The sequence below is a fragment of the Prosopis cineraria genome, unplaced genomic scaffold (assembly GCF_029017545.1).
Source record: "Prosopis cineraria cultivar Desert tree isolate PC_DT_omini unplaced genomic scaffold, ASM2901754v1 PC4, whole genome shotgun sequence".
NCBI lineage: Eukaryota > Viridiplantae > Streptophyta > Magnoliopsida > Fabales > Fabaceae > Prosopis > Prosopis cineraria.
The window spans coordinates 43,336,437-43,361,803 of NW_026555335.1; the positions used below are offsets into that span (position 1 = coordinate 43,336,437).

General features: G+C 31.1%; 2 protein-coding genes across 4 annotated transcripts in view; one reads left to right on the top strand and one right to left on the bottom strand.

Annotated features, from left to right (window-relative positions):
* Positions 1-10,347: 10,347 nt before the first annotated feature.
* LOC129307779 (uncharacterized) overlaps positions 10,348-25,367 on the bottom strand; it is a 35,116-nt gene continuing 20,096 nt past the window's right edge. The window contains exon 15 of one of the 3 annotated variants that reach the window (XM_054948684.1): positions 10,348-10,876. The gene's annotated coding sequence lies outside the window, so the exon portion shown is untranslated. Of the gene's footprint in view, positions 10,880-22,340; positions 22,572-25,367 lie in introns of those variants that run through there. The other 2 variants (XM_054948685.1, XM_054948683.1) reach the window with 2 other exon arrangements.
* On the top strand, positions 12,056-12,864 carry LOC129307780 (oleosin G). Its single transcript, XM_054948686.1, has one exon. It carries the CDS (start codon positions 12,130-12,132, stop codon positions 12,616-12,618), a length of 489 nt encoding a protein of 162 aa, XP_054804661.1. The 5' UTR covers positions 12,056-12,129; the 3' UTR covers positions 12,619-12,864.

Below are 25,367 nucleotides of genomic sequence, written 5' to 3' on the forward strand. Positions count from 1 at the left end.
TATTTCAAATTAAGAAAAATAAATTTATTTATTCTTCAACCATGTTAAAATTTAAAAAATAAATTATAAATTTATCATAATAAAGTTATAAAATTAAGAGACAACATTGTAAATTCTTAAAATTTAGCACTTGTAACCTAATTTAAATTAATAGATCCTCTTGAAACCTCTCTGTCATTCTCCTTTAACTCTACTTATAGAGTCAGAAAGTTTAGACATAACCCACACTAAATGACAAATCAAGGTTAGTACCTACTTTAACTTTTTCCAAAAAAAAAAATTCTCATATCCTTATAAACTCTATTTAAGCCTCAAATTACTCATAAGATCAAAATTTTCATCAATCTATTTTTAAAAAATTCATCTAAAAATAAATTAAAAATTTACAAATTATCCTCAAGCCTTTAATCATCATTCCATAGCCTTAAAAATATTTATTTATATTCAAATAAATATTTAATACTTAAAGAAATATTCTATAGCATTTATTACAACTCCAACAATCTTAACATTTATTTTTAAATTATCATAACTTCATATTAACTATCCTTTAAAAAATTCTTAATCCTTAGATTTTCTCTACTCCATAAAACATTTCTATCATTAAAAAGCTATTGTTATTTAAGAAATATTTAGGAAGAAAATTTTGGGAATATGAGTGATTATAAGTATCAAAATGAGCTCAAATGTTAAAACCTTACCTAGACGACGCTGGGGAAGAAGAGAATGCTGTGCTGCACGAAAATGAAATAGGAGGAAGGGAGGAGGGTTTATTTATAGAGAGAATTTTAAATAAGAATTAGGGATGTGGCATAATTACTATTTTAAAAAAGTTTAAAATTTTAATTCAGTTCAAGGAGATAAAAATGAAAAAAGTTGTAAATGTGAAAAGATAAAAGCATCCTTCATTTATTATGTAGAATCATTAGTTGTTAATTTTTTTACTTCACTCGTTAATTCATCAATATCACTTATAAATTACATCTGTTTGTTAAACAAGTAGTGGCATTAGTTGTTAATTTGCTAATTTCACTTGTTAATTTATTAACATCAGCTGTAAATTACAAGACCTATCAATAATTTATAACTAATGTTAGTAAATTAACAAGTGAAATTAGCAACTTAACAACTGATGTGGTTGCTTATGATTAAACAACTGATGTCAAGTGTTATATACTTATTAACATGCTAACTCATGTAATTTGTAACTCATATTAATAAATTAATAAGTGAAATAAAAAAATTAATAATTAGTGATTCTGCAAAATAAATAAAGAGTATTTTAATCTTTTTATAGTTGAAATTATTTTTACAAAGATTTAACAGAAGCAATACCTTCTATGCTTTTGCAGTAGGTTGAATAATAGTGCGTCATATCTTTGGCAATTCTTCAGCTAAATGGGACTATCTCTTGGAACCATAAGGTGTTCACATAGCGAGAAGTGTCAACGTTGTCAACTTAATAATGATCTAAAGTTTAAACGATGTTGCTAAGATGAGGATGCAATAATCTGTTTTATCAAAAATTCTAATCTATTATCTCCGCCACTCCGTGAATGACCTCGACTTCTCATGATCTGTTGGTGACCATGTACTGTTTATCAAAAATTTTGTTGTTGATTTCTTTTCACTGCACAAAAGAAAAAGTCATCTCGAGGACAGAACTGAGCAGGAACAAATAAGCTCCCTTCCTATGCTATTCATTTTGGTAAGGTTTTGAATTCCTGATAAAAGGATGATCCGATTTTTGTTTGCAGTGTGATTTTAATTATGGGGCAGAATTCCAAATAGTGCTCAAACCATTTTGGCTTTGTTGTGATTTATTCTTTGCCTGATTGAATTGAGCTTTAAAATGGAGTTCTGGAAGCTCCTAAGCCAAGATGCAAAAATCTAGACAGGCATATACTGTTAAAGGGCTTGTTTTTGTTCTGGTGTTTACTTCTCAAATTGGGTTGTTTTCTGTAGTTGAACAAGCTACACAATCAGGCCCTTGTTAAAGTTATCACTGTGCATAGATTATCTCACAAAAAACTGATTTGTTAGGAACCTGAAGTCTGTGAGTTTATGGGAAGACTCAGGTATTCCATGCCATCCAATGTGAGACAACAACATAAATGGCACGATGTCGTTTTGCTCTGCTATCAACCAACTCTTCAAATAATAAATCCCCTTTATTCTATGGCATGGGGCCTTCCATTTCTAAATTTATGTTACTGTCGTCAAAACCAACCTGTATTCTGTGTGCTATATTTCTAACTGCTTTTATGCTTTGATAAAATCACTTTGATTTAGTTTCTTTGTTAGTTGTTTAGGCAATCTTGCAGAACTTGGGATTCAGGGAACCAGATCCTATCTAACGGCAGGCTATTCCTGTTCTTCTGTATGTATAGATTTCTGTCAGTTCTTGTGCTTTCAGGGAACTTGTATTCCCAACTTCTTGTTCTCCTGATATAAAATATGTAAATATGATTTTCTGTGCACTTGATGTGATACCGAAGTTACTTGTATACATGAGATAGAGATATATTCCATTCCTTGATGTTCTTTTGGATCCAGCTTGATTGAAGAGCATTATCAATGAGCATCCGTAGCACTATTGTCCAATACTCATCCTCATATTCAGGTTAAGTGCCTGTTAATTCATGTCCCTGAAATTGAATCTTGAAGGAAATTTCCTGTTAGTCTAAGCCTTTCTCATTACGTGCGCATGCGCGCATTTTTAATAGTCCTATCGGTTGGTTTTTTTTGAGCTCGGCAAATAAGTCATGCTCGAATTCATTTTATTAAAACAACTGGAAAAGTTATCCATTGCTTGAGTTTGAGGATGTTTAGATTAGTTTTTTAGGAGAAATTTGTAGCTTAAAAAATATATGACGTTCGTGTGTTCAAGAATCAGACACGTATCATTTTGTTAATAATTTATCAATATTTACATTATAAAAGAAAATGTTTTTTATTTTAATTTACGTGTCTAAAATTAATTTTTCTTAAAATTATCTAAATATCTTTAATTTTATTAAAATTAATTTTAAAAAATAACATTCAAACATACACAATCTATTATAATCAAAATTAACTATATCAATTACTTTTACCATAATCAATTTTATTTAGTTGAAATCCAAAAACACCATAATATAAGATGGAGCCAATAATTCAAGCTTGCTTGAATAAATTTTAAAAAAAAATTAAAGCAGGATTCTGTAAAATAATCATTTTAATATTGGGGAATATTTGGGCTACTTTAAATGGACTTAACAAAATTCAGAGCACAAATACTTGAATGAAAAATTATTTTTTAAAAAAATATATAACATATTAAATATTACATTAGATATGATATATACTAATATAAAGGTATTATAATCATTATGATATTTATTCATTTATTTTCTTTTTTATTTTCTCTTTTTCATTCAAAGACAATGAGTAATAATATTTTCTTTTCAGTTTTCTCTTTTCTCCATTTTATTTTTTCATTTTTTTTTCAACTTTTCTTTCTATCCAAACGGAGGGTTATTCTCATTTGAAATTCTCCCACATTTATAAAATGACATGGGTTCCACAGTCATGATTATTATTATTTTATTATGTTATTATTTATTTATTATTGTATTATTTTTGTAAAAAAAAAGGCACAGTTTTGGTGGTTGGTCCACAACCAAAATTTGTCCCATTTTTTATTTAAATTATATATATATATATATATATATACTATTTTTGAAATATATACAATTATTTTTTATCCTTAAATTATATCATAATAAACATATCTTATATGACTTTAAACCTAATTTGATCCACAACTAAATTCTTAAACATGTAATTAACCTCAAATAATCTTGAATACAAACTCATTTCTTAGTTTAAAACCTCAAAACAATATAAAATCTTAATTCTAAATCCTCAATAAAAACCCAAATTTAACAATTTATTTGTTATCTAAAGATCAAGATATTGCATAATCATGAGCTTGTTCAATGATGAAATGGAATGGTTGATTTGATTTGGGTTATGTGATTGTACCATGCTAAAATGTGATGAGAGCATGAGTTGTATTGTATGATTGAATGCATTTTAATGTGGTTATTAAACATGATGTGATGATAGATTTGTGTGAGCATGTAGGTATGTGAATAAATGAATGCTTGATATTAAAGTAAATGTGAATATATGATTTTTGGCATGAGATAATTATTGATTATATATTCTTTACTTAATAACATACACTTGATTATGAGATAAGTTAGTTAAGTTTGTATTTATTACATGCCATTGAGTAACATGAACATGATACATAATCATGGATGGGTAAGAGTTCACTCAAGTGAGTAAGGGTGATATAGAAATTCCACATGGTGTAGCTTCTGTTGATATATGCACATGGTGGTTAGCATATTTAATTGCAGTACATTTATGTTCATTATCCCTTAGAAATGACAAGTGAGCAAGCTACCTTTGATCACCGATTTCTTATAGGGGATGGTGTGAGTTAGGCAATTATGACATCTTGGTAGTTCAAGAAGGGAGAATTCATGGTCTGAGAGCAAGGAGTAGGTTCCTTGCCTAGGTAACCCTCACAATTAAAAAGTGGGTCTAATCTAGTCATATAGATTAGTATTATACGATCTAATAACCCATGGATTCAAATCAAAAGATACAAGTAGAAGACTAAGGATGGAATATATTTGATCATGCATAATGGTCATCATTGAATTATATGTCATGTGATTAGTGATTAATAATGTTATGTTTTATGTTAAGTGTTAATAGAATGTTAAATGATAGAGCACAATAACATCTTGCAATCCATATAATCGATCACACCTAGTGGGATAAAGGCTTGTTGTTATTGTTGTTGTTAATGGAATGTTAAATATGAATCTTTGCCTTATGTACTTGTATTTGCCACACTTTTATATACCTAAATTTATGTGCTTTGGTTATTGAAGTTGTATGATCTCACTCTCATTTGTTAACATTTTTCTAGTTGACGCTAAGTGTATGGCTAAGGAAGAAGTACCAGAGACTAGAGATGTGTAACTTTTAAAGTGAAGTCTCTAGTTATTTTATTTGTGTATTTGAATACTTATTATTGCTAGTATTAAAGATTGTACTATTAGACTACATTTATTACTAGCATGCAACCCTATTTGTAAACTTGGCAGTTTAGGTGTTGACCTTTTATACTTTTAAAGGATGTCATATCACATCCCAAAAATGTAACCCCTAATTAATTAAGCTAAATGAGGATAATTAAGTAAATTATTAATGATTTAAATTTAATTAATGATTATAGAGGGCTAATGGGCCTATTAGATTATGGTTACAGCTTGAGGATTGGGTTTAGAGCGAAGTTATAATATCCTAGATTTCAAACTTTAAAACTTCAAGTATCTAGGAGGGCAAATTAGTCAAAATGAGTGATTTGTAAATTAATAGTTTTTGAGACACTAATAAGGTTTTTAAACCTTTAGACAGTCTTGAAAATGAGCTAAAATAGTGTACGGATCCACTGGGTTTGAGTGAGAGGTCAAAATGGCAGATAGCACTTGTTGTGCCATATGCCATGGTGCACAGCCAAATTTTGGCTTAAACTAGATGTGGAACGCATCTGATTTGAGAGAGGAAAAAGAAAAAAATCGAGAGGAGCGACAAAGGAAGAACTTGTGGGTGCTAGGGCATGACCTTGAGAGCATTTCAAGGGTATTTTGAGCAAGAATCATCATTTGATAACCTTCCTATTCCTCCCCTTCCTCTTTTATAATTTTTGATGAATTTAGGTACGGGATGGGGCTTGGTTTTGTCTCTTTTTAGGTTGTAACCTAACCCATTGCCTTAGTTAAAGTTTTGAAGAATTAAATCAAGCTTTTAAACTTAGGATATTGGATTGTATAGTGATTTGGAGTTTTTGGTTAGGATTTGAATGAACCCTAAGTAGAATTTGAGAGTTTAAGAGCAATGTGGATAGAAGATTGGTGTTATTAGAGTGTTTGGGTGCTAATTGAGATTAATGGAATGTGTTGGGAGAGTTGGTGATGTTAAATTAAGGGGTTAATTAGTGTGTGAATTGATGATTAAATGTTTAATCTTGTAAATTGAATATTAATCAGGCGTTATTACACTAGTGGACATATGTGGGGTCATTGATTGACTACGATAACCCTTTTAATGACAAAAGGGTTGAGGTAACTAGATTTTTTAAACTTTTTATTTGTATGTTTGGATGGTTGTTTGATAATTATTAAAGTTAATACTCTTGTTTGTACTAGCATAGTATTAATATGAAATAATTATAATTTAGAAACTTCATGTGAAGTGAAATGGAAAATCATGTTTTCAACATTATGGTTTTGAAGACTAAATCCTATATTCAAGTATAAGTATTTATAAAATTCTATGGTTTATGGTGGAATGATTATTATAGTGAAAATTCTAGGTTATGGTTATGTGTGGAATTATTAAGCACGTGTTTGGCATAATTATTGTAAGAGGGTGGGAGTTCACCTTAGTGTGGTGTTGGGGACATTGTTTGAAAATTCATATAGTATACTAGTACCATGGAAGCCTCAGTGCACAATTATATATTTGTTTAGAAGTCCTAGTACTATGTGAGATAAATTAGGCATTGACACCCTGAGTATTCGTGGATAGGGAGAATTTGTGGTCCATAATGGGTGAAGGTGCTCTTGACCGAGGCTGCCTCTCATGATTGGTAAGTTTGAACCAATCAAATCATATGGATTTAATTCTATTGAGTAGTCAGTCCACAGATTTAGTATGAAGATATAAGGAAGGTATAAGACGGTGTGTTGATAAAACATATCATTTTATAGCTATATATATATATATGTGTGTGTGTGTGTGTGTGTGTGTGTAATTTGTTATATGTGTTTTAAATGTCACCTCACATACCCATTAACTATTCTCAACATGAGTAGTTTGTTTAGACTATTTGGTTACTGAGTCGTCAACTCACCTTGTGGTTATATTTTACAGGTGAAAGCTTCGATAGAAGTATAAGGAAGGAAGGTACTATTGAACATTGAGGGGACTTGTAATTATATAATCCTTCCTCTATCTTTTGGTTTGTGATAATTTATTTATACATATGCCAACTCAGGACCACGGGTCATTTTTAGATCACTTGCATGAAATTCTGTTGTAAACTGTGGGTATCTCGATCTAGAATATTATAGTTGTGATGTAATGGTTGTGAGGGATCGAGATATTAGAGCAAGTGTTGTTTTAGTGTTAATTATGTATTTGAATAATCTTAGTGATGATTATTGTGAATTGTTGTTACTCCTTGGAATTATGTTAAATTTAGAGTTTTGATGGCTAAATCTTGTGTGGAATGTTATTGTTGTGATTTAACTGTATAATCAAGTTGTTCATGATCCATTTGAGTTAGTTCAAGTAGTTCACGGGTATTGGCACTTGGTATGTGAGTTTGGACATTTTGGTTGTTGTTTTAGAAGGAAAATGGACCATGTTATATTTAGGCATCTAACTTTCAATTGGTTTAATGTTTGATTATAAGATCAGTGCCAATAGTTAGGTGGCTCTAAAAGCTATATGTGGATACTTGAGTCGCTTAAATCGAATGTTAGGTAGCGAAACAACATGTTCTGAAAGTTAGTCTTGGAGTGCTAGGATGACAGTTGTTGGCAGGCATACCGTGGCGCAATGCACAAAGAAGGATGTAATCCCTCTATGCCATTTGCTATGGCGGGTGATGCTTGCGCCATGGCAAACGAAACAAAATCTAAAATTTGCCAAACTATTCCATTGGCATTTTTTAAGGTTGTTATGAGTTTCTATGCTTTCATTATCTTATGTAATTTGTTTTAAACTATAATTTGAGCTCAAACAGCTTTTTAAAAGGGTTTTTTTTAGGATCCCAATTTCTTAAAGTTCTTCTTAACCCTTGTGATATGGTAAGTATATATAAGGGATTTAATTAATCTCGGTTATTATTCATGTTTTGTGTCTTGTTTCTTGTATGTTTGGTAATGGTTAGTATTATTATGGCCTTGCATATTATGATATCTTATTGTCACACGGTTGCTATTATTGTGGCATGTTGCATTTTTATTATTTTCGGTCACATGATTGTTAGTATTGTGGTTGTAAAAAATGGATGATTATTATAATTATATGATGTTATGTTATAAGTTCATGCCTAGATATAATTAATTGACATGCATTTACATAAGCTAGATTAACGTTGATTATTGAGTGATTGTACTTATTCTTTTCTCTTCAATATTTTTAAGAGCTACCTGAAGTTAGGATTGAGGAAAAGCATCAGAGGCTTAGAAATGTTACTTGCTAACTACTGGCCTCTGTTATTTTGATTAATGATATGTATATGAGATTGATAATTGCAAAATAGGGAATCATAATTTAAGAATTATTTACATTATTGTTGTTGATATTAATTTGTGTATTTTGGGCCATGTGTTTGTTCTTGATAATATCAAAACCTCAATATTTCCCTAAGTTTGTCATTCCTTGCATTTTTTTTAAGGAATTTATTATAGAGCAGAGCTCTATAAGATACATGATCAGATTATTAGGTGTTAATGTGTTAAAGTGTCGGTTCTTCGATAAAGATGAAAAACAGATCAACTATACTCAGATTATTATTACAATATTTTTCTCTTATTAAAATTTCCACTCTACATTGATCTTCATTTAATTTGACAGAGAAAATTATTGAAGAAATAAAACCTAGTCATGATAGCCTGATACTCCCTCCTCTGCTCTTTATTATAAGGAAATCTAAAATACACTTTTTCCTAAAAGAAAAAAATAACTGAATGTTAGATATATTTAAGACATATTTTAAAATTCGTCCCTTTTGAAATGAATATAATTAAGTTAGAAATAAGATTAAGCATTTATAACAAGGATATATTTATAGGGAAAAACTTATATACTTAACTTTATATATTTATAGTACTTATTTTTAATTAAATTAAGATATGTATATCTTTTATAAATTATTTATTCTATACTAAATTATTGTTATTCATATTATTAACACATTAAAATTCACATGTTTTAATTTAAATGAATAAAAACATATTAAATATATAATAATAAGTATATATAAGTTTTGGTCTTGTTTATATTTAAACACCAAGTGAGAACATAGAATGAGATGAATTCCAATGAGACTACTTGATTGAATCTATCATATGATTTATTTTGACCACGAATCCATCGTGACATGAAATTATGCTTATGAAAAAACAAGATAAGGGATGGAGGGCATCTTTGTTATGGTTAAAGTACAATGTTTTTCCTTGTATACTTTTTTTTGATGAGTGCTGAGTATTTTATATTAATAAGTGGAATTTTTTTTTTCTAAACAATTTTTTAAAGGAGCAACCATTTTCCTCCATTATGATTTGTTAATGGAGGAAAATTTTTATTCTTCTAAAAAATGATTTAGGAAAAAAATGACATACTTATTAATATATGGGCCCAACGTTCCTTGAAAGAAATAAGGGGAGAAATGCACTTTAACCCTAACAACAACAACAACAGCAACAGCATAAAAGTAACTATTTTAAGGGATATTATAATCTTTTTACAATTTATATTTAATTGTAAAATAAAATAAAAATAAATATTTCTTATAAATATTACTCCATCTCAAATATAATTTTAAAAAATCATTCTTACTCCTATACTTACTATCAATCCCAATTCTTTTGAAGTGAAGTTTGCTGTTGCTCACCGCAAGTGTACGGATTGTAGCAAGTAATATAATGAAAGTAAAGTATTGTTTCCTCGAGGATTTGTTCAAAAACAATGATCAAGCAAGAGACTAAGTAAATTTGATCAAGTTGAGCTACACAAAGTTAAGTGAAATGGTTTTGCAAATGAAACTAACACGAGAAAATTAAGAAAGTGAGTGATTCACAAACTTTCAACACAAATTGAGACCTAGGATTAATTGTCCCTCTTGCATTTCATAATACCAAAATTACCTCTTCTCATAAATGCTTTTAATGAAAATAAGTGCTAACCTAGGGTTCTAAAAATACTTGGACAAGCTCTCTCAAGTCATAAACAAGTGTTTAGTTAAATTAATTGCCCAATCTCTTGTTACAATTAATAAAACTCAATTTTAAATACCAACCCTAATGTGGCTATGCAAGGCTAGCAAGTATATCTCTATCATACTAACAAAACCATCCATTCAACATGCAAATATCAAGTTCTTACACAATTTTACCCAAGTTCTACACTCAACCTAACCCTCTCAAGCATCAATTAAGTGAACCCAACATCTAAATGGTGGCCAATCAAGTAGAAGCATTAAGGAAAGAGTAAAATAAACACATATATATCATTAATCATAAAAAGAGAGGAGAAATATGGTGTTAATCCATACAAGGGTTCCAAATAATCCTAGAACAAAGGGTTTAGCTATTCATAATCATCCACAAGCTATAAATATACAAAATAAGTGGACCCATTTCAGATTACAAGAGAGGAAATGGAAGAGGAATAGAAAAACCAAAGAAAATGAGCTCCAAATGTCTTCAAAGCTTCAATCTCTTGATCCTAACTCTTCCAATGCCCAAACCCTAGCACAACCAAGCTCTAAAAGTGTCAAAAAGTCTGAAGAATGCGTTCTGGGTCGAGCTCTCAGCTTATATGTATTCTAGCCAACTAATTTCTGATAAATGAAACGCAGCGTTTTTCTGACAGCGGTGAAAGTCGTGAACGAAAGTCACGACTTTGGGACGACTTTGACAGTTTTGCACTGTTTTTATAGCTAACGAAAATCATTCAATTAGCTCTTGATTTCTTCATCCAAACGCCTTCCAAAAATATCCACAAAGCTCCAGAAACGCTTCTAATCAAAATAACATGAAATTAGGCTAAAAATATCAAATTAAAGCCAAGAACACAAACCCAAAACAAAATGCACATTTTCCTAACTTGGGCAATAAAAATATATACAATTGAACTAAAATGGATTAGAATCTAAGAAAAATGTGATGAAATAACATGAACTTCTAGAGGTTAACATTTGCCTATCAAACAAGGCCTTAGTTATTGAGCCTAAAGTTGTGTAAATGGGTTGCAGGCCAGCTCGCATAGGTTAGCGCATTAGCGGGTTAGGTTGGGCTAGCCCGCTAAGATAAACGAGTTAAAAAAATTCAATCCAACCTGCACATTGACGGGCTAGCGAGCTCGCGGGCCAACCCACAAAATGTGATTTTATTTTTTACAATTATTTAAAAATTATAATCAACATATCATATATATAGATAATGATTTTTCTCATATTATTTTTAAAAATAAAATTTGAATATAAATCTAAATTATTTTTATCAATGAATTTATATTTATAATTTCAATCAATATATCTTATGAGATTAATAAATAATATATATTCAAAATATTTCTATAAAAATTAATAAATAATTAATTTACAAATTATAATAAAAATTTTATTTATAAATTGTAAAAAATATTTACATTATCTTTTAAATGTAAAGAACATGATTGAGATTCATAAATTATAAATTTGAGAAATATAATCATTATTATAGATTTATAAAGAGATATATTATGATTAAAAAAATAAATTATTTTTTTTAAAATAGGCTAACCTGCGAGTCAGCTTATTTTAACTCATCATTTTATTTTAAAAAATGATCTAATTTTTTCAACTCAATTTATCAAAATTTATGAGTTAAACAGGTTAGTTTGCATATTCAACCCGTTTCTTCAGCTGTAATTGAGCCTATGTTTCGTACCTAGAAACTCTGAACTCTCCAAAACCAAAGTTCCAAAATCAAGCGTAGGAAGCTTTCACATGAACAGTACCTATGGCTGGATCAAATTGCTGGGCTACCATCCTTGACTACGCCACAGCACAGCTGATCCCCGCACCAATCCCTCCTTGATGAAAGAACGAGTCTCGGTGTCAAACCTAGGAATTCCCTCCTCCACGTGTACCCTTGCGTGTCCCCAATACAGGGCCCTTCCTTCCCCATCCGTTTCTCTTAACACATTCTCTCTCTCTCTCTCTGTTTTTTTTTTTGACTTTAACCACTCTCTTTTTCCTTTCTCCATAGACCTTCAGCTCTCCCCATCATGGCTGACACTTCTGCAAGTTCAGTCCACAATCAGAGAGCCACAGTTCCTTCCCATAACTCATCCACATTTCTTCAAAGACTTCATGAGCATGCCCCGAACTCCATCCAGCTGATAGGACTCTTGACGCTTTTAATCACCGGAACCGTCTTGCTCCTCCTTACGGGCCTAACCGTCGCCGGTGCCGTTCTGGGTTTGATGTTCTTTGCGCCTTTGATCATCGTATCGAGTCCAATATGGGTCCCGGTCGGAACCGTTCTGTTCATCGTCGCCGCGGGTTTCTTGTCCATGTGTGGATTTGGGGTGGTCGTTGTCGCTGTACTCTCATGGATGTACCGATACTTCCGGGGGCTTAACCCCCCCGGTTCGGGCCGGATCGACTATGCTAGGACCCGGATTTTTGACACGGCGAGCCATGTGAAGGACTGCGCTAGGGAATACGGCGGGTATTTGCAAGGCAAGGTGAAGGACGCGGCTCCGGGCGCTTGATTCAGGAAAGACCGGACCGCAGTTTATCGGTTCGGTTTTGTCAATTGCATTTCATTTCATGGGCCAAACCAGATATTTTAGCTCGCTTTTGTTTTTATATTTTGGGGCCAACCACCACAGGGATCATGCCATTGTGGTTTGTGTGTTTTTTTGGGCCAAGACGTCGCGTTTTGTGTTTAATCCTTCATTTTCTTGGACTGACACTCTGTTTAAGTGGGAAAAAAAGGAAAGTTTATCTATGGGTTTTTCGCTTGATGCGTTAAGTGTGTTCCTTCTCCATGAGAAAGATTCTTTTCTTTTTATTTGAAATATTAGATAGAATTGATTATTAATAAAATTTATTTATATTCAATTATAAACTCAAAATTATTTTTTAAAAATATTTAAATATTTTTACACATTTTAAAATTAATTATAAACTCAAAATTATGTCACTAAAAATAGGGAAAATATCACATAAGAACTCCTATAGTTTTTTAATAGAAAAGAAAGACCTTATAATTTTAAAATATCATTACATCTTAACACTTGACTAAAAATAAAATTTAGGAGGGAAAGATCTAATTATCCCTATTAAGTTAATCAAAAACATAGCTAAACGGGAAATACAACTAAATGAATATTCATCTCACTTGTTACTAACATGTGATTACTTGTTAATGTTTAAATAGTTGCTTATTTATTTGTGACTAATACTTATACAATTATTATTAATAAAATTACTATTAAGTCCCTACAACCATCCTAAATTTCAAAAAGTCTCACCAACACTTGTCATGACAAATGCCAAACACGTGCCATAACACGTGACATTACGTGCAATGGATGTGCATAGTATTGATGTTTTGACTTCATTCGACCTTATTTTAATTTGTTTTTAAGCTCAATTGATTCCCATACTTTTATGCTTTTATGGACTCATTGGCCGTGGCAAACCTTCTTTATGTCACATGTCATAACATGTGACATTAGGTGTAATAGATGTGCATAGTATTGATGTTTTGACTTCATTCGACCTCATTTTAATTTGTTTTTTAGCTCAATTGATTCCCATGCTTTTCAAACATGTTTATGTTTTTATACTCTATTTTTAGGGGTTGAATGACCCTTCAAACTTGGTTCTGACTTTAAATAAATTTGAGATCCTAATTTTTAACAGAATAATTTGCACTTCACCATGTTTCTTAGATTCTTTGTCTAATGTCAACTCTTTCTATCATGGTAAATATTTTTAAATGATTAGTTTGATTTTAGTTACCAGTATTTATTTATGGTTAAGTACATGATTAGTTATGAAGTTAAAGTTGAGGGATTATATTTTAGTATCAAATTCTCGAATTTTGAGATTTGTGTTTGGTTAGGAGGCACAATGAAAGATTAAAAATTTTAAATCCTAATTACGATCACAGACCAATCGAATTTGTTTAAGTCAAAATGAATAGAAAAGTTACTTTTTATTTTGAACTTTTCACATGTTATTTTCAAGTAGTTGGATCTCAAGAGTTGACAATATAGATCTGCTCTCTTTATTGGTATTCACACAAACAGCTTTCTAACACGAATAGCGTGTTAGCGCTCTCTGTATCTAATGTCTGTCTGTTCATTAATCAAACATCTTTTTGTTTTTTAGGGAATTTTCATGGCTCTCAGAGTTTTGCCGCCAACAGACTCTCTCTATTTTTTTTTCACTTCCATAAAGCACGTCCCCTTCTCTATATTATATATAGATTAAGGTTTTTGTCTTCTTTTTTAAATTTTTTAAAAATAATCATAATTATTTCAAAAATCATATCTTGAGCTAGTAAAAATAAAATTAAATTTATCTCATGAATTTAATTTATGATATGATATCTAATTTAAATTTATCTCATAAATTCAAATTATAGAACTGATATAATATCTTCTAATATCATGTTAGTTATTAAATTTAAAATTTTATCATATAAAACTAAATTTAAAACTAACATGATAATATAATATAATATAATATATATATACATAAGATATACATATATATATACACATGGATATACATATACATATATATATATTTCAAATATATATTATATTATATTTTGAATTTTATATATTACATACATACATATATACATATATACACACATCATACACACACACACGAATACATACATATACATATATATATATATATATATATTTTAAATATATATATATATATATTTATATATAATTATATTTTAAATTTTATATTATATATATATTTATCAAATAAATATTCAAATACATACATACATACATATATATAGATACATACATACATACATATATATATATATATATATAATTCATTCATTCTAGATAAAGTATTCATTGAATTTAGATATATTTCAAATTTAATGAATTTGGACATTACAACTTGAGTTGGTATTCTTGTGTGTAACTTTATAGGCCCATATGAAGTTGGTAGTAGGTTAATTATGCTACTAGCCTATAAGTCACAAGTGGCCTCTAGCAAAACATTACAACTACCTAATTTATATAAGGATCAATAATTCAATGTAACCTATTACATAACCGTATTACATCCCTTTTGTCATGTGATATTTCGGTTAAGTGTGAGACATAGAATTGTCATTCTTCTTTACCTAACCATTACTTTTTTGATCTTTGAGTGAACTAACTATAACAATAAAAAAACCCTTTTCATTGTAGTATAGCTATAAATTTTTTCAATCTTACTCATCGAGGGGCCTAGTAATATCTCTTAATTAATGCAAAAGAAAAATTTTATCTTGACTGCTCATATTCCTCTACATGAATATCACTAAATTTAATCATAACCTTTATGATCACTCGATTAAAGGTGACTTTTAATTAGGTTAAAATTTAGTAGTCATCATGTAGGAATCCATGATGATCTCAGGTCAAAGGACTTAGTGGCATGGTTACATATGAGATAATCTTATGACTTGTACCATGCAGCTTCTTTTATAGCAGGTTGGTCTAATACCTCAAATCTTTTCAAGTGCCTATGACTTTGATTTATATCTCTCTAATTAATTAAAGTCATACTAGTCTTGTTTCATCTATAATCCCTCATAGATGATCGATTAAAAATATTTAGAATAATCATTATGGCTTATCTAAGTATACAGTTATTATAGTGAACGTGAAATTAATATGATAATAACAAAAAAATTCATTAAATAATAATGTTTATAGTACAATAATTAGCTATAAAGTACAATTTTCAACAATTTGATGATTGTGTCTGTGCATTTAGTATGTAGTTGTTAGCAATATATATTCATTACACAATTAATTCTCTTTCATATAGATGTTTGTCTAACTTATGTACCTATTTCTTCTAAGGTGGGTCGCATTCTTGGGAAGAAAAAATGTAAAACTTAGCGTGATTTTTTTAATGGAATTGTGCCTTAAAATAATGTAATTATGTTGCAAATAAGAGAGATAAAGTTAAATGTTAACGAAGAGTACGGAATAGGAGGAGGAAATAGTTAGTTGAAGGTAAAAAAATGTGTTTTTCTTATGAAGTTTGATTTTTTTTTTCCCTGATGAGTAATGAACAAACCCATCTATTTAGTTGGTACGCCTTGTGTCCCCAACCGACTATGTCAATATGAAAGTGAGTTGAATAATTTGCCCAATTTTTTTCTCTCCTGAAGAAGGAGGTCTAGAGTTGAAGCTTGGCAAACAAAAGAAAGCCAGGAAATGAAGAAAGAGAATTATAATATAACTATTGAATTGTGTTATCGACTGGTTTAAAGGTATAGATGCGATCATAAATATGAAGACAATAGGTAGTAGACTAAACCTTGTTGGATTGTCACTAGAAAATAAGCATGTCCTCTATGTAAGGGTAAATTTATTGAATTGTGTCGCCATTGTTGAAAAGTAGGGGAGAGATGGGAGATAGTATTAAGAGGATAATCGAGCACTAGAATGAATAGGAACAACTAGGGGATTATAATGTGGAAATGAATGACGATATGCATTGAATTCAAGTATGTTGTACTATATGGACCATGGCAAATCACATGAGAAATATGATTTGTTAGAATTAGAGTGTACCAAGAATTAATGTATGAATAATGAATGAAGTGTGTTGTAATTATTGTGTGATTGTGTCAAAAAAAAAAAGTCTTACATTGCCTACACGAAAGCTCCAAGTGTATATATGCTAAAAAGTGAAAGCAAGCTATTAAATGGGTTTAGAGTAAAAATAAAATTGTGTGCGCGAGACTTGCCAATGCAATGCAATAGTAGTTCAAAATAGCTGATTTGCCTGCCTATGCACGAGCAAAAGATGCACTAAGTTCTTTATACTGGATTAATTTTTGCAATTTTATTAAATTAATTTTGCACAATGGACTTCCCGAAAATATTCAATTTTATTGCGGTTGAGTTTCAAGTCCTTGGAGTTACAATATTAATTAAGAGTTTCAAATACCATTTAGCAAGTTTAATGAGGAGTTTCGATTGTCATTTAACAAGTTTTAATAACATTAAATGATTTTTTTTATTGTCATAACTCCTCGACTTTTAGAAACATTAGCATAAAATGCCTTCATGTGATTATATTAATTTTAAAACTGGTCATTGAATGGCATTTAGGGCTGTCCATTTGGATGTCTACATATAGTACAGGAAGTGCATTTTATCCTAAATATAAATTGATTTTAATATTAATGATAGTAAAAAGGAAAATGATAATAAATCAAATATATATTCTATTATAAAAATAAAATCAATTAAAAAAATATCACACAAAATTTTATTTAAATAACTTAAAATATTTTAATTGAACAATCTATAAATAATGTGGTGAACTTGATTTACCAACATATTTTTTCTAGTGACACTATGAAAAGCATGGATTGTGGGATAATGAGGCAGGTGATTTCAAACATTCAGGTATGGTAATAATGGCTCAAAATCGAGTTCAGATATCTGTAGTTCCTAAACGACAAATTTCAAGGCAAAAATAACATTTAATCTTTTAAAAATTGGCCTGACTGCTAATTCGGTCGTGGTGCTAATTTAATGATCAATAATTGGATTACGGTTGAATTGTGATCGTAATTAAATTAATATATTTTAAATCCCATATATGTAAACTTTAAAAGTATAAAATAATAATTATTAAAAATATATATTCATAATTATAAAAATTATTCTATTTAAGATTCATTTAAGTATATCAATAGGGTTGAGTTTAATAGAAAGGACTAATTTCTTACAATCTAACAAACTAATGTTTGAATCTTCATTAGAAGAGATGTTCATATTTAATATCTGACTGTGCCTTAAACATGATTGCCTTAAATAAGAGGATATTTGTGAGCAACAAAAAATACATTTAAGTATGTACTTCCTTTCATCCTATTTATAAGTTATTTTCAGCATGCTTCACCAGAACTTAAAAAACCCCTTAAATCTCATTAACTTTGCTTTAAAATTTAACAAGTTTTCACCTTTACTTTTAATAAATATTCTTAAATCTCATTAATAGTAAATATTGAAAATTGACAAGTACTTTATAAATAGGATTAATTTTTTCTTCTCTCTATCCTATTAATAGGATCAAAGGAGTATACCAATTATTTATTTATAATTTTATATCAATATTTTAGATAAAAATAAGAATAAGAATGTAATTGGAATAAATCATAGCTTTGAAAATTATATTAGACGGGTTGGTTGACTAATTGAACTGAAAAGCAATATAATATTCAATCCAGGGATGACAAAAAAGCTAGATGTCTAGAGAAACAATGAAGAATCACCCGAGTCAAAACCAACTAAATTGATCATGCATTTTTGGGGGTATACAATGTGGCGTATAGATTAAAATTCTAAGGGTGTGTTTGGATTTGAATTAGAAAAAATTAATTATAAAAAAATTGATTATTAGAATATGATAATGTTTTGATAAATTTTTAAAAATTGATTTTGATAAATTGAATATGTTTAGATGATTTCTTAAGAATGAATTTTGAATGTGCAAATAAATGATACAAAGAAAAGGAGCCAAATGGAGTTTTGCAAATGGAGGAAATTTTAACTTTTCTAAAATGGAGTTTCTCAAGCCAGATGGAGTTTTGTAAAATGAGGGTATTTGGATAAATGTTTGTAAAACCATGATTTTGGTCCCAGAATTAATTCCTAACGAGTATCCAAACAAGCCCTAAAAGATAGACCAAACGTGATTCTTAACACGAGAAATGCGAGAAGCCCCTCCAAGTCTCCATCCGTAGCAAACTCTTCAATAACCCAAGGATGAATCACATTCCAGAGGCAAAAATACTCACAAAGTGATAAGCCAGGGGCACCTAATATCTTAAAGTAAGAAAAAGGATAAAAATACACATAACATTACATGAGTGGGTACAAAAATAACAAAACTGTTTATTTTGACCATTAAATGTTGACTGTGTATGCCACATGTCAGTTTTTGCTGACGTAGACTAATAAAGGGGCACAAATACAAATATCCACAAAATTGTTGGCTAGGAGCGAAAATACTCATAAAGTTACTAAAGTTGGTGCAAAAGTGATTAATCTATCAAATTTCTTAAATGTTGACTGTTTAGCTGACACCTAAGTAGAAGTTGATCATTTTTTCACTGATATGGACAAAAAATATTTTTAGATGAAATTTTCTAGAGGTTAATCAATCATTATATGAATATCATCATATGAGAAAATGCCATTTTCACTGAATATCAAATTAAATTGCTTGTTTCTTTATAGCAGTAACACAAATGATTTGAAAATTTTGAAACTATCACGAATAAAATTGCTTAAAATTATGACAATGTTCTTAATGTAGGGCGCGTAAGAGGTGTACTTAGTCTTGATATTCGATTGTGTACAATTTATCTCACTATGTTGAATATCAGGTTTTGCAGACAAGAAAAATGAGTGGAGAGGGAGGAATGAAGAGGGTGAGATACATGATGATAGAAAGAAATCATGTGGCATGGATCTTGATGGATTGGTCACTATTATATCTACTAAAGTAACATTATAGGTACTCATATGGTGATCGATCAACATCTGTAAAAATTTATTTGAGAATATTTTTTGTCTACATCAGCGAAAAAATAGTCAACTTCTACTTAGATGTCATCTAAATGATTAACATTTAAGAGATTTGATAGATTGCTCACTTTTGCACCAACTCTGGTAACGCTATGGGTATTTTTGCTCATGGTCGATGATTTTGTGGGTATTTTTGCCCCTTTATTAGTCCACGTTAGCAAAGGCTGACACGTGACATGCACAGTCAACATTTAAGGGTCAAAGCTAATGGTGTTAGGTCAAAGTTAATAATTTAGTTACTTTGACACCAACTTATGCAACATTATGAATATTTTTATCTTTTTTCTTACTTTAGGATACTGAGTGCTCCTAACTGACTACTTTGTAGGTATTTTTTCCCCTTTACCCTTATATTTAATACCATCCAAATGTCATATTTTTATTGAATAAACCATAAATGATATAGTGCATCCGCTCTACCTATAAATTTCTCATGTCACTAGTTGGTCTCACCATTTATATAGCTGACACGTCCTTCTCCCTTTCCCCTATCTTGCCTCTATTCTACTCACATTGACTCTTTGACTCATCATGACTCTTTCTCTCTCTATCTCATCGCTCTTTGTCATCACTGCCACCCCTTTGATGCTCACATTATCTCCGTTATCTAACTCTCTCTCCCTCCCTCCTCCTCACTCTCTCTCTGTCTCCCTCTCTCCTCTCTCTACTCGTTAACAGGGCTTGGTGCAGAAGGAGCAATGACAAAAGCCATAGTAGTGCCCATCGACAAATCCCTCAGTATAGAAAATGTTGGCACAATTAGATTTGCTCACATAGGTCTCCTTGAAGTGGTGGCTGTAAGACTCACACGTCTTTGCTTCTACTACTAGTGGCTACGACAAGAAGGAGGAGGACGAGAATGGTGGAAACTAGAGGCATAAGTCTTACCATATTTGAGAACGTGAAGTTGCAAATCGATGAAGCAGTGTTATACCTGTGGCATTACATTGTCAGGTCGTGATGGTGTAATGAAACAATAGGATCCTGTGAAGCTAGAATTACCTATTCTTAAAGCATTTGGAGTTCAAGAGATATGGTGTCAAGGATGAAAATGTGTGAGAATTGTTTGGACTTGTGCCTTTTCAGGATATCACTAATAAGGGGGCAATAATGGTGAGGAAGACGGGGCATGAGAGAGAGAGAGAGAGAGAGACTTATAAGTTAGAGAGTCAACATGGAGTAGAATAGAGGGGAGAGGGGAGAGGGGAGAGGAAAAAGGATATGTCAACCAGCTGTGCAAATGGTAAGACCCATTAATAACATTGTTAAGCGAGTAGACAGTATGAGGAACAAAGCAAACTATTTCAAACATTTAGAAATAATAACTCCTTAAAGTTAAATGGGAAAATTGGTGATAAGGGCCTTGTTGGAAGGAAAATTAGTCCCAAGGACCAAATAAAATTGAAGGACCAAGGCTAATATTTTATTCATTAAATAATTTAAGCAAATGACCAGAATGCCCCTATGTGAAAAGGTATATAATCTTATCGCCAAAGCTCTAGTAGGTGAAGTATCGCTGAAAAAAGTTAACACCCCTTGATTACATGTAATCATCAAGGATTACATTTAAACTCAACAACTAGAGGGTGCAAGGATTTTGACTTAAGATGCAAGGGTTCTAGCTTGGGTGTAAGACTTCTGGCTTGAGGTGCAAGGGTTATGACTTGGGTGCAAGGCTTCTGGCTTGGGTATAAGGGGTCTAGCTTGGGGTGCAAGGCTTCTTACTTAGGTACAAGGGTCTGGCTTGGTGTAAGGCTTCTACCTTAGGGTGCAAGGCTTCTAGCTTAGGGTGTAAAGCTTTTGGCTTCAGGTGTAATATTCTTCTCCTTCTAATCCCATAATTAAATCCAAGTCCTAAGTAATTAGAAAATAAGATTATAATAATTATCAAAATACAAAATTTTTATTGGTTAATAAAATGGGGATCCCAAGTTTATAAAATAAAAATCATTTTCAAGTCTTGTAATCAGACAAATCAAAGTTCATAATTACGCGAAAGCAAAGGATTATTGCATAAGTGAGACCATTTATTTAAGAATTTAAAACAAAAGAAATTTTGAAAAATTTTGAGGCATGCACCGCGGATCGTTGAACATGCGCCGTGGCATGTTCCCCTCTATGACACGCACCGTAGCTCGTGACACCATGCATCGCGGCGCAATTGCATGAATTTTGACAGTGAATTCTGTTGTCAATTTTGACAGCAATAAGGCTAACTTCTGACGTGCCCCAAATCTCCGTCCGATGTTCGAATGATGCGAACTAGGTGTCAATAGAAAGTTTTTTTTTGGACTCTAACTATTGGCATTGGTCTTAAATTCAAATTCTTCTTAAAACAATAGACACCCTTTTCAAAACTTATACTTTTACAACAAATTTCATAATTTCAAGTGTCCAAACTAAATAACAAGGACCAATAGCCACCAACACCAATATGACCACATACAAATCATCAAAACTAACTCGTGCTATGCACCATAATACAAGGAATATTTTCATATCAAATTTTCACTACTTAACCCCTTAAACTCCAAAACATAGAGAGGGAAAATTTATCACAATTTTCATCAAGTTTTCTTAGATTATTGCATAATATTCTCTACCCTTACTTGCATTAGTATTTTGGCTCTATCACCATAACACATAATCATCAACTACTTCTTTAGGGCCCAAAATATCATTACAATTTACATTTCACATAACATAAGTAAGTAACAAAAGAGAAATCCTAGTTGGCAATTGAAATTGTCATACACATAAGTTTACTCAAAATAAGATGGCATACTACAAAGGATTGCGATCCTAAACCTCTAGTTATTTTTCTCTATCCACACCTCTTGAGCTATTCCCTGTAATATTGAAGATGATGGGATAAGTACAACTACTCAGTAACTAAGATCCGACTAACCCATACTAATGCATGTTAATTAGTTTAAATGCAAGTGGCAGTTAATATTAATACTTTAACCCATATGAAATAATTGAAATTAGGTAGTCGTAATTCTGCTCACATAATAGCATTTACTTGGGAAATAATGCTTTTTAGCATTTTTAAAATAAAGAAGGTGGTCACAAAAATTATTGACAAACATATTGGCAGAAATTAAGTCTCAACTCAAAATGTCATCATCATGGACTCAATATAAACAACAACTGCCTTTACTTACTATATGTATGATCACACCTCCCTTATATCCTCCTTATTCCTCTAACACAAAACCGTGGGCTAAAGCTCAATAGGATAGTCTATATTCCTTGACTTCCCTAGTCTAAACACTTGTGAGGGGACTACCCGACCAAGAGGCACCCAACTCACTTATGGATCACAGTTTTTCCCATTTCTCAGACCATAGAGTATCATACACCCTAGACTAACCTCCTTATTGAACTGGCAAATAGCTAGCTAGGTTTGAGTCCCTTGTTGAACAAGTGGGACAATATGGATAGAATTAATCCAGGAAAATCATTACACGGATGGGCCTTACCACGTGGATTTCAGTATCTACTCCATTTCCTAGGCGAACTCTCGCCTTTTAAGATCATGCCATGCACATTCATGCCATAACTCGCACATATATAGTTCATAGAACTTCATATATCAATTTTCATTGAACTTCATCATTATATAATCATTGAACTTCTTAATCACATTTCATGAAACTTCAAAACAAATAAGTTGTTGAACTCTAACTTTACAATCATTGTACTTTACACTTTCAAAATCATTGAACTCTACTATTTTAAAACATCGTTGAACTTCTCTTAAACAAAGATTCATATTACTTCTCAATTTGTAAAATCATTGAACTCCTAATAAACATTAATATGAAAATTTACCATTATTGTTCTCAAGGAAATTTTACATCACAAGGCATAAAACTCACAGATTTGATCTAGTGAATTTCCTAACAAATTAAGCCACACTTGCATTTCTTTTTATTTTACACATTTTAATGATAAATCATAAATCAATAAACTAATAACACACACAAGCATAAGATAGAATTTCCTCGGTTACCTCAAATCTTTGAGAGGTTAAAGATTTCACCCATTAACTACTCACTTTCGAAGCTTTCAAGAAGCTTGAATGGTGCCAATGGTAATTACACTGCAAGCATTTACCATTGCAAAATATCAATATCCATTTTTGAGCTATTTTTCACTAACATTTCATCATTTCTTAACACTCAAGATTTATTCTTGACTCATATAAAATTATTCATAAGGCTTCTTAGCTTCCTTTAACTCTCATTAGTAACATTGAGCTCTTAAATGGGTATTAATGCAACTATATTATTCCCAACTACTTAATTTATGAGAATTTCAGACACTTAATGTCCTCCAACTATCAATTATCATAAAACCATAATTACTAAGTTTACTTAGCTCAATCTACTCCCATTAACTCTATTTAAGTCAATGGGTTCGGACTCATAACTTCTATAAACTGAAAATCACTATTAACAATCAAACCTTAACCTCTACCATCAAGAAAATGGAAGAAGAGAGGGAGATTTAAGCAAGAAAGCTTACCTTTGGTGTTTATGAACTCCAATTTACTCCCAATAATTAGTTTTTTGAAGCTTTAGCTTAGCTCTTTCATCTCTCTCTCGGTTCCCTTTACTTCCTCTTCTCTTCTACTTCAGGTTCGAGACTTAATACTATAAAATTTTGACCATGCACTGTGGGGAACATATAATGTGCCGCAGCACATGGCACAGAGAGCCTCTTCCAAGCGTGTTGTCATGCATGCACCATAGTGGACCAACCACAGGCTGCAACGCATGGCACAGAATCGGTTCCTTTAGAAATTCTCCTTCTTCCATTCTTGGGTGACCTGATTCTCCTTCAAACTCCCATTTAAAAATGAAATGGAGACCAAACATGCCCGTTAGGCCTTTCTAGCCACACACCTCACAAATCCATTTAATTAGTCTATCTAAACTTAATTAATCTTGATTTAAAGTTAAGGATGTTACATAAGGTGCAAGGATTATGGCTTGGGTACAACAAATTTGAATTAGGTGTAAGGTTTCTGGTGTGGGTGTAAGAGATCTGGCTTATGGTGCAAGAGATCTGGCTTAAGGTACAAGACTTCTAGCTTGAACAATTACACGTAATATCTTGTGGATTACATGTAAATCAAATACATAAAAAGCACACTCCTTTCTATCTTCTAGAATTACATGAAAATGACTATGGATTATATGTAAATCAATATGGGAAAAAAATTTGGGAGCATGCTTGAGGAATAATTTAATGTAATCTCTTGCAAATTACATGTAAATCAAATACATAAAGAGTACGCCCCTGTTTGTGCCTTGAATTTACATGTAAACTACCATTGATTACATTTAAATCAATGTTGGGAAAAATTCACAAGCATGCCTAAGGAATAGTTTACACATAATCTCTAGCAAATTACATGTATATCAATCACATAGAGAAGATGCCCCTGTTAATGCCTTGGATTCACATGTAAACTATCATTGATTACATGTAAATCAACGTAGGAAAAAATTTGCAACCATATCTGAGGAATAATTTACATGTAATCTCTACAAGATTACATGTAAATCAAACACATAGAGAGCACACCCTTGTTAATCACCTAAAATTACATAAAAACAACTATGGATTACATG

What these genes read in the sequence shown, in the direction of transcription:
- LOC129307780 (XM_054948686.1), top strand. Translation starts at nt 12,130, where the DNA reads ATGGCTGACACTTCTGCAAGTTCAGTCCACAATCAGAGAGCCACAGTT.